This window comes from Syngnathoides biaculeatus, chromosome 14 (assembly GCF_019802595.1).
Source record: "Syngnathoides biaculeatus isolate LvHL_M chromosome 14, ASM1980259v1, whole genome shotgun sequence".
Taxonomy (NCBI): Eukaryota; Metazoa; Chordata; class Actinopteri; order Syngnathiformes; family Syngnathidae; genus Syngnathoides; species Syngnathoides biaculeatus.
In genome coordinates this window covers 24333884-24343684 of record NC_084653.1, presented here as the reverse complement: position 1 = coordinate 24343684, position 9801 = coordinate 24333884, and the positions used below count along the sequence as shown (strand labels likewise).

The 9801-nt window shown below is 43.9% G+C and overlaps 1 protein-coding gene across 1 annotated transcript; it reads left to right on the top strand.

The window, feature by feature from the left end:
- Window positions 1–4206: 4206 nt before the first annotated feature.
- On the top strand, window positions 4207–9693 carry rsph1 (radial spoke head component 1). The gene is made up of 7 exons (XM_061842391.1): window positions 4207–4385; window positions 4541–4654; window positions 5909–6014; window positions 6082–6172; window positions 6339–6474; window positions 6637–6708; window positions 9254–9693. Exons 1-7 carry the CDS (start codon window positions 4335–4337, stop codon window positions 9401–9403), a joined length of 720 nt encoding a protein of 239 aa, XP_061698375.1. The 5' UTR covers window positions 4207–4334; the 3' UTR covers window positions 9404–9693.
- The last annotated feature ends 108 nt before the right edge of the window (window positions 9694–9801 follow it).

Below are 9801 nucleotides of genomic sequence, written 5' to 3'. Positions count from 1 at the left end.
CACTTGCATCCATAACCGGAGATGTTTTCAAGTTCTTACATGGGGCAAGGGGGGGGGGGGGGGGGGGAAGGAGCCGCAAAAGATTGCAGCTGCTGGTCTCACCGTGCACAGAAGCAAACGGAAAGAGGAGCCTTCCAAACTGCTACGTTGTCACCAAATGCGTCTCACGCAGGGTGAGAAAGGAGGATACTTATAGAGAGAGCGAGAGAGCGAGAGAGAGAGAGAGAGAGAGAGAGAGAGAAGGGTAAAGGTTGGGATTCATATATTTTGCATTGCAGTGTATGATTTTCACTCACTCCAGATGTTTTTTTTTTGGGGGGGGGCGTGGGGTAGGGGGTGGGGTGTCTTGCTCGATGGGCTGCACTTTATCGCCTCTCCGTGGCCACGTTCGGGAACTGCTCAACCACGGCGAGTGGGAGGTTGAAACGTCTGCCTCGCAGTTCTGAGGTTCTGCGTTCGACTCTCATGAATGAAATAATCAATATATGTGGGCAAAAAAAGAGTAACCGGCCTTTCTTGTTGCAAAATTGATTATGATGTCTCCTCTCCCCCTATGCGCCCCATTACACAACTATTGTTCTGCTCCGGCAGTTCTGAGGTCCTGGGTTCGATCCCGGACCCACCTATGTGGAGTTAGCATGTTCTCCCCGTGCCTGTGTGGGTTTTCTCGGGGTACTCTGGTTTCTTCCCACATTCTAAAAACATGCAACATTAATCGGGCACTCTAAATTGCCCCGAGGTGTGTTTGTGAGTGCGGCTGTTTGTCTCGATGTACCCCGCTTCCTTCCCATTGACAGCTGTGGTAGGCTCCAGCACTCCCCGCGACCCTTGTGAGGATAAGCGGCTAAAAAAATGGATGGATGGATAGTTCTGCTCCCCCATCCTGCATCTGTCCACAAGGGGGCGTACAAATGTGCATGATTGATGCCAACCTCTGGCCACGGGGCGTCATGGCGGCCTTATTCTTTTTGTTGTGCACTTTTCCAAAATATGCCGACAAAAAAGAAAATACTTCAAGCTGTTTTCGTTTTTGTTTTATTGTATTCATAATGTTGTTTATTGAAGAATATTTGATGTATTGCTATGGCGCTAGCAGTGACGTAATCTTTTCCAAAAAGTAATCCCAGAAAGTAATTTGCAACCACTGGTCTGGTGAGTGAGTTGTGAGGTTGATGGTTCCAATCCAGGCTCCGGCCTTCCTCCTTGTGTGGACTTTGTACGTTCTCTCTGTACTTGCATGCGTTTTCCCTCACCGACAACTGGAAAGTACTTTCACAATGATGGTACTCGTTTGTTTTACAGTTCTAATTATTACTTTGATGTTTTATTCATGACACCAAATATTTGTTTATGACAGTTGACATTTTTTTAAAAGTTGTGACCCATCTTCGTCAGTTTTTTTTTTTTTTTTTTTAATGACTACAGTCGCTTCTATTCGTGTTGCCTCTGAAGACGTTTGTTGATGTGAGCATCCGTGGCAGTTGGGAGGGAGGCGAGGGGGGGTCTGCGACATGTCCCCCTGCTTCGGTGTGTCCGCTTTCATCTGCAGGCTATGAACAAATGCTCATACTGGGCTTGACCCCGCTGAGGTTCTGTGCTGTTGTGATATAACAGCATTAATGTCACTGTACTTCCTTCCTGCTTTGTGGATCCGTGCTCAGGGAATCTTATTGACCCAACAAAAGTCTGTTCTGTTTTATACCTCCATCCTTGACTCTCATCGATTCTGCATTTGAACGGGTTCGATTTGGATCTTTTCTTTTTTCCGTGCAGCTCTCTGAAGTAAAACACAATCTTCTCCTCGCAACTTGTCCTCATTACAAAACTGTTTTTCCCGCAGGAAATAATTTCGGGTAAATTAATTTGTTGCTTTCAAGTTGCCGCTACCATCAAAGAGGAATTAACCGTGTGTTGGATGTTTGAAGTTGCATTTTAACATGATTAACCCTATCTAAAGAATCGAGAGAGGCTAACAACCCTAACAACAAAAGTAGAATAAAGGAAAATTATCGCTATACTTCGATACTTTCACCTTTTGGTGTTTATTACTGGAAATGATCAATGTAATGTAGACAATGAGCACTTAGATTTCTGCACAGTTGGTATTATGAACTTGTGGATTATACATAGGTAGAAGAGTTTTCCAGGAGTCACTGATGGTGTAGTGGTACGCACGCCTGCCTTTGGTGCAGGCAGCGTGGGATCGATTCCTGCTCTGTGATTTGCCCTGCGACCAGTTCGGGGTGTAGTCTGCCTTTCGCCAGAAGTTAGCTGGGATACGCTCCAGCTCTCTCCACAGATAAATGCAGACACAGGGATTGCGTCTGGAACGGCATCCGGCGTAAAAACTGTGCCAAACAAAATTTGAGCGTTTATCAGAGATGACGCGGAGTGGTGACCCCTAACCGGACAAGCCGAAAGAAATGCATAAAGAAGGGTTTTCCAGCATTTTGAGGTCAACTTTAAGGGGTATATTATACATGGGTGCGCTTTGGGAAATGTTTATTTTCACCAGATGACCTTTTTTTTTTTTAACTTTCAGTGGCCTGTTTCAATTTGTACAGTATCAAATTGCAAAATCTGACCGCACTTCTTTGATGATTCCACCCCCCCCCCCCTTTCTTTCAAGAGCCCCAGCATGTGTTTGCTCCTTAATGGACAGTCTCCTCTGCGCCACACAATTTGAGAGGTCAATGCGTTGCGCTATTATATCTTAGCAGGAGACCATCTGCTTGGCCTGGAAACACAGCAGGAAAAATGGGGTGGGGAATTGGGGGGTGGCCCCCATTATGTACCTGTAATCATTTTTTTCCCCCTGAGTTTAATTGGCTGTCTCGGCTAGGTCATGCGCTGTGCCACTTAGCCCAGATAAACAAGTCATGGGAGGACGCCAATCTGGATGAGGAGCGGGACTAGTGCTTCGCGTCGCGCTGGTAATCACCAAAGATGCTGATTGCCGCTGATGAAGACAGTATGGAGATAAATCAATTCGAGTGTGGCATTTTTGCGACCGGCACGACGGCAATTATTTGTTTGGAGCGCTGCTGCCGCGTCTCAGTCTTGGCGGATCAATTTCAAGACAAAAACTGAAGGCGGGTGCACGCGTCAGTGCTCGATAGAGCTCCAAGAGGATTTTGGTGCCCCATTTGCACTCGTATCACATACCCTCCACACGGCTTTGGTACTTAACCGTGCAAGCGTGAGGCTGAGACTCATATACGGTGCTAACAGACGGACTTGAGTGTTCAACTGGGTGTTGTTTATTTACATTGTAACCCACTCTGTGTTCGAAGATAAGTAGAGCGTGACACACACAACAGCAAGGAGGCTCAACATGATGATCTTTCCATCAACAGCCAAGCGCACCTGGCAAATGTACAATCGCCACATTTCCCTGAATCGAAGATGGCAGAAACAAAAATGGGATATGTTTTGACCATTAAAATAGCCAATTACTGTATTATCGCTCTAAGATGAGAATAAAATTTAAGTAGAAATTCACTTTACAGATCCCTCTTGGCTAGAAAGGTTCTACGAAATTTTGCTTGGTGTTTATCTTTTTATTTCTTTCCTTTTTTTCCTCCCAATACTCTTCATCAAATCGGCATCGTTCCCGGAAATTTTTGTTTGTGGTATTTTGAGGCAGCTTTTCAGTTTTAACAGCTTGTTCTTGTTATTGTCATGTATGTGTTAATTGTGGAATGCACTTTTAGCTTCAGTCTCTTTTCTGTGAAAAGTGTTATTTGATAATCGCTGAATTAAAAGGAATCAAGCAGTAGGTGGAAGCACAAATGGGGAATAATTCAGACTTTAACCTGGTGCTGTTATTGAGCTATTAGGTGAACAATTGAATATCACCAAAGTATACATTTGGATACATTAATAAAAGGAGACAAAAGAAGCGCGATGCTAGCTACTTTAATTAACGTTTGTCATAGCAATTTAACGCTAAAGGGTTAAACGTTTTCCATTTTTAAGTGTTATTTAGTGGACAAACTATGAAAATGGTAGTTATAATGTTCTAAATTAAAGTTCGAAAATGCAAACGAGGTGGGGTGAATTCAAAAAAAAATATTTTTTAGAATTATCAAAGCGTGTTGATTTTCGTCATACACTTGTGGAAGTAATGCGATTATGACGGTGGGCGGGGGGGGAGGAAAAATATGTACTTTTAAAAATAATAAAAGTTCGAGCGATCGTCGTCGCGAAGACACGTGACCTACTAAGAGACGTAAACTTCCGGGTTGGAAACTACGAGGTGTGCACGCGCCTCGACGCACGTCGTCTCCTTCCTACATTTATCATTTTTTTACTTTTAAAACTGACTTTTAATAATGTCCGATATAGACTCTGACGAATTTGACGAGGAACGCAATAAACTAGGGGTGAGAAATAACACATTAGTACCTGGACTTTTTATTTATTTATTTTTGGGGGGTAACCAAGGTGACGCTAGTGCATCAAGCTATCTTTCTCGCTAGTGGTATATTTTATTTAAGATATTTTGTTGGTCTCTTTTTTTATTTACTTTTTGCTGCAGGAGTACGAAGGGGACAGAAATGAAGCTGGAGAGAGACATGGGATGGGTAAAGCGGTTCTGCCTAAAGGAGACGTTTATCAAGGACGATATGAACGTGGTAAAAGACACGGCAAGGTATGAGCTAGCAATGAAGAATCCAACGCTGGCCTTGGAACCTGAAAAATAATTGGATATGTATAAAAAAGAATTGCAATGTTTAGAAATTCATCTTGTCAAATTTGTACTCAGCCAGCTTGCTGACTGAATGGTATTGCTAAATTCTGAGATTTACTCATTAAATACTAATACCAATTCACTCTTATCATTGTCCACCAGATCAGCAAGCTCACATCTTTTGATATTTGTATCTACATTGTCTGGTTGCAGTTAATTGACAGACAATGTGAGCACTTGTGCGTATTCAAAGAGCATATGCTCTTAATACCGTACATTGAATGTGAAGGTCAATGGAAATTCTTTGGCCGAGTGAAATTGGGAAGTCACAGACATTTTGCGGCAATATTCATTTGCTTATAATAAAAGGAAACGGGTATATTTTCAGAATCGGCTTTAATTTAATCATTTTTATGTAACAACACACAAGGAATTAGTCTCCAGCAGTCGTTGCGCCCTGGTACAACAATCAGGAAAAACAACAATAATCCTATAATTATTATAAATAAGTTGATCATACATAATGTTACAATAAAATGTCTGCCTTCTCTTTTATCATACCACCATGATGTTATTCATGAATTAATTTCTCCAAGGTCATGTCCATAGTTGCTAGGTTATACAATGGTGCCTCGGTTTTCGACCACAATCCATTCCAGAAGGCAGTTGGAGAACTGATTTGTTCGAAAACCGAAGCAACCCCCGAACGAGTTATGTTATTTCTGGGGGTTCGCAGGGGGGTTGTGTCAAGAAGGGCATCCGGCGTAAAACTGTGCCAAACAAATATGCATTCATCTAAGGTGACACGCTGTGGCGACTCTTAACGGGACAAGCCAAAAGAAGAAGTTCAAATTGACAATAACAAAGCGCGTCGCGGGTGGGTCAGCTGGTCTGGTCCCGCGCGTTCGGGGTTTTCCGGGTTTTTCTCGGTGGGTGGGAATTCACAACAAAGCGCGTCGTGGGTCAGCTTGCTCTGGCCGCACGTTCAGTTATTTCCGGGTTTTGTTGTGGGCGTTCGAGTACCGATTTTTCATTTGAAAACAGAAGCAAAAAATCTCAATGTTTGTTCGAAAACCGATTTGTACGAAAACAGAGACGTTCAAAAACCGAGGTACCGCTGTACTAGTATACTACACCAGGGTGACAGAACAATCTACTACGATATTGAGTTCAAGTAGCATTCCAAGTTGTTGTTCGTGTGTGTGCCCTCGATAGGGCACGTACCGCTTTGTGAACGGGGCGAGATATGTGGGCGACTACCACCAGAACATGAAACACGGACAAGGCATCTTCTACTACCCGGACGGATCCAAATATGAAGGTGCGTCGACGGTCACCTCACACGTCTGCGGTGTTTTAAAAACGAATCATTTCCGTCATCTGTCAAGGCTCTTGGGCTGAGGATTTGCGACAGGGACACGGCGTTTACACGTACTCCAACGGGGACACGTACGTTGGGGAGTGGCTCAGTCACATGAGGTACGGTACTTTTTTCGGGAAGTGGGGATGCGTGAGCGCCCGTGATGACAAAACATTTTAACTTGTGGCTGTAGCATTTCATACGTGATACAGGGACATCTCAACAAATTAGCGTCAAAAGCTTAAAAATCAGGTAACTATGTCAAAGGCTATCACTTCTATTCAGGCACGGCGAGGGCACCTATCGCTACCACGACACCGGCTCGGTCTACACAGGAACGTGGGAGAACGGCAAGATTGAGTCCGTGGGGGAGTTCATCCACGCCAATCACAGATACAGCAGTAACTTTGTCAACAATAACGTGAGTTCTATTTTATATCAATAAATGTAGAAAATACACTCAGATGTCAATTCATAAGGTGTAAGTAATACTGACCTGTAATATGAAAAATCTCGATTTGGCTTGACATTATTGGAGCTTGTCAACGAGTCAATATTAAATCAAGCACTTGTTGTTTTGCAGCCATCTGGGCCAGGAAAATATGTGTTTGACATTGGCTGCGAGCAGCACGGTGAATACCACCAGATAGAGCAGGTAACAACAACAACAACAACACAGTTAGAGGTCAAGTGTCATCCCTATGAACATTCTAAAGTAGATATTGAAATGAAAAATACATATAACATTATTCACTTCAATGTCCATACGAAAAAATCAATATGAGCGGAGAGCGCGTCATCCATGCGCAAAGTTGCGGAAGCGTCGTTCGACATCCGAGCGGTCGCCATATTGGATCCATCTACTGCCCGTGACGTCACCCTGGACATTCGCCGTTGAAAACACGCCGTGGCCCCGACTATGGGACACGCCCCTTCAGATACGGAAGAAGAGAACATCTCACAATCGAGTGAAGTGTCCGGGGCAATGTTACCATTGTTTCGAGCCATATTTAGATGATATGCGGATCACAGACTCTCAGACAGTATGTAAAAGCCAGCCCGGCGGAAGCCTTCGCCGGCGAGCCCGACGCGGAAGCCGTCCGACGCGCACTTTGACACATTTAGCACCCCTGTCATACGTATGCAGATCTTTTGTCACGTTATGAGAGATGGATTACGTAGCCCCTCCCAAACTATTATTTATGTTTAGTAGCTGTATACACACATACCTGTCATTTGGAAACCACAAAGCTCTCGTCCTTTGCACCCGTGCAATCCATTTTTTCACAACAAACCGGGTCTCTTGGAAACTTATAAAGGGTAAATCCATCCCCCCGAGTGTTCGAGCAATATCCAGCAATGCAACGAGCCGGCGTTTTGGCTAACACGAAGGTACAACAAGCTATTTTCCCGCAGGTACAACTAATAGAAACAAACGAGTCCGCTTGCCTCCAACGTCACTTCCTGCTTCTTGTCAAAAACAAATCCATCGAGAGGATTTTCATGGCAGGAGTGACAAAAAGCCATATACGTCAAAATCATGTTTTGCGGTGAAAAAACGGCTGGGTCCATACCGGCTGCGGGTTTTTTCATTAATAACATACTAAAAATGGTGAATTTCATGGCACTTGACCTTTAATCGCTATGTCGTTATTGTGCGAGAGTACCAGAAGTGACACCAACAACGAGCAGCGCAAGCCAATTGCAATCGAATCAAGAATGATAAAATACAAGCAGGCCATGCGCTGTTCCTGTCTCTAGACACAATTAATCATATTCTTCATTTGGTTGTTTGGTGCGCATCTGCCTTCTATAAACACGCGTTTAAACTTGAAAGTTCCGTATCCGCACCGTCAAACACTTCCTGCAACCGTCCAATGCTAATTTGATATCGCTGGGTGTGTTGCGGCAAATCCCATATGGAGATGGATTGCTTCTTTCGGTTGCACGGTGACTCTTCGACTATGAATACTCAACATTGTTGTTGTCCATTGTTCTTCTTGGCGCTAATCCTCTGCCAAGTGAGTTAACCGTAATTTCCGCCCTATAAGTCGCGACTTTTTTCACACGCTTTAAACCCTGCGCCTTATGCCGTGATGCTGCTAATTTGTGCATTTTTTTCTAACGGCCGCAAGGGGGCACTCGAGCAGAAAAGGTAAGAGTGAGACTGGCGGAATATATGTGCCGAGGAAGTGACTTTTACAGGTACGTTTTTTTTTTTTTAAACTAACCCCTTTAGCACTGCGCTAGCACTGTGCTAGCATGTGGCTGCTGTGTTACTGTCATGTCTCTGTGATTTTTTTTTTGTACAGGCATATATTGTCTTTAACCGGTGTGACGTTCTGAGTGCTCCTGGTGCTGAAAAGTCTTCTTGTGATTAATGCGCATGCACTTGTATTTTGTAAACTTCCAGTCAGTCTGAAACATCCCCATCTATGCTTCAACATGTGCCATTAGACAACTTGTCGCCGAGTGTTCTTGTTCTCTTTGGACGTCTCAGAAATATATAGTATGTATATCTTTTTATTAACTGTTTTAAGGTTAGGGTTAGGGTTAGTTTATAACGTATGTTAGCTCCCTCTATGTAGAAGAAGGGGAACTATGAGACCGAGCGTCTACTGCGTACCCCTGTTAGTAACGCATGTGCATTAATCACAAGGAGACTTTTCAGCACGGGGGAGTGCTGAGACCGTCGCACCAGCCCTGTTAGCCCTGTGCTAGCTCCTGTTGTATTACTGGCGTGTCTCAGTGATTTTTACCGGTATGTTTTTTTTTTTTTTTTTTAACCAGCCCTGTTAGCGCAGTGCTAGCGTTAGCGCTGATAGTGTTAGCACGGCGGAGCTAGCGCTAAACTCTCTGTGTGCCGTCTGTTTGTAAATATCTCGTGTTTCAATGTGGATTTCAATATGGGCACTTGCGGCTTTTACACAGGTGCGGCTTATGTATGTACCAAATGTTATTTCCTTTACAAATGTGCTGGGTGAGGTTTATAATTAGGTGCGCTCTGTCGGGTGGGAATTACAGTGTGTATATACTGTTTACGTGTGTGTACGCGCCATTACAAACGTCTCTGAAAAGGCAGACTTTTTCATTCAGCTCATATCTTACTAGAGTACCCAATAAAGTATCCAGTTCCTTCAAAGTAAATACAAAGACGTACACTGCAAACTGTAATTGTGTTCGTAACTCTCCCTCCGCAGGACCGGGCGGAGGGCGAGTGGGGCGAGCCGGGCTCCACGACGCTCCTCAAGTGGTTTCCAAAATGCATCACAGGCCTTACGTCGCATGAGGCCGAAGGGGAGGCCGACCCTTCCTCCGAGGTTACGCCCGACGCGTCAGCCGAAGCGTAGCCAACGACCGACCCGCAACCTACCACACGTTGTACGGTAGAACTTCAACAAACATACGTGATGTGAAGTACATTCCACATTTTCAAATCCTCGTAGGCCATGGGGACAAAGAATATGGACTTTGGCATCAAATTGTACCTATGTTACATTTATACAGAAGCATCCGAACTAAGTTATCATACAATATAAACTTTTTTTTGCACTCCTTCGCTGAGTTTGTCAACTTTATCTCACCCCAAGCAGTGTCAACTTCGCGCTTGTCTGAGAAATAAGTCTGCTCCTTTCTTCAGCAGGTTTTATATCGTTCTTTTGCCTTGACGCAAGATTGATACATAACAATAACATAAATTGTGTACATACGTTCATACAAACATAAAAAACATTGAGCAAGATAATAA

Excerpts from the sequence above, each read along its gene's own strand:
- rsph1 (XM_061842391.1), top strand. The coding sequence starts at position 4,335 with ATGTCCGATATAGACTCTGACGAATTTGACGAGGAACGCAATAAACTA. Across the intron at positions 4,386-4,540 it reads AGGAACGCAATAAACTAGGG|GAGTACGAAGGGGACAGAAA; the intron begins GTGAGAAATAAC and ends TTTTTGCTGCAG. Across the intron at positions 6,475-6,636 it reads GTAACTTTGTCAACAATAAC|CCATCTGGGCCAGGAAAATA; the intron begins GTGAGTTCTATT and ends GTTGTTTTGCAG.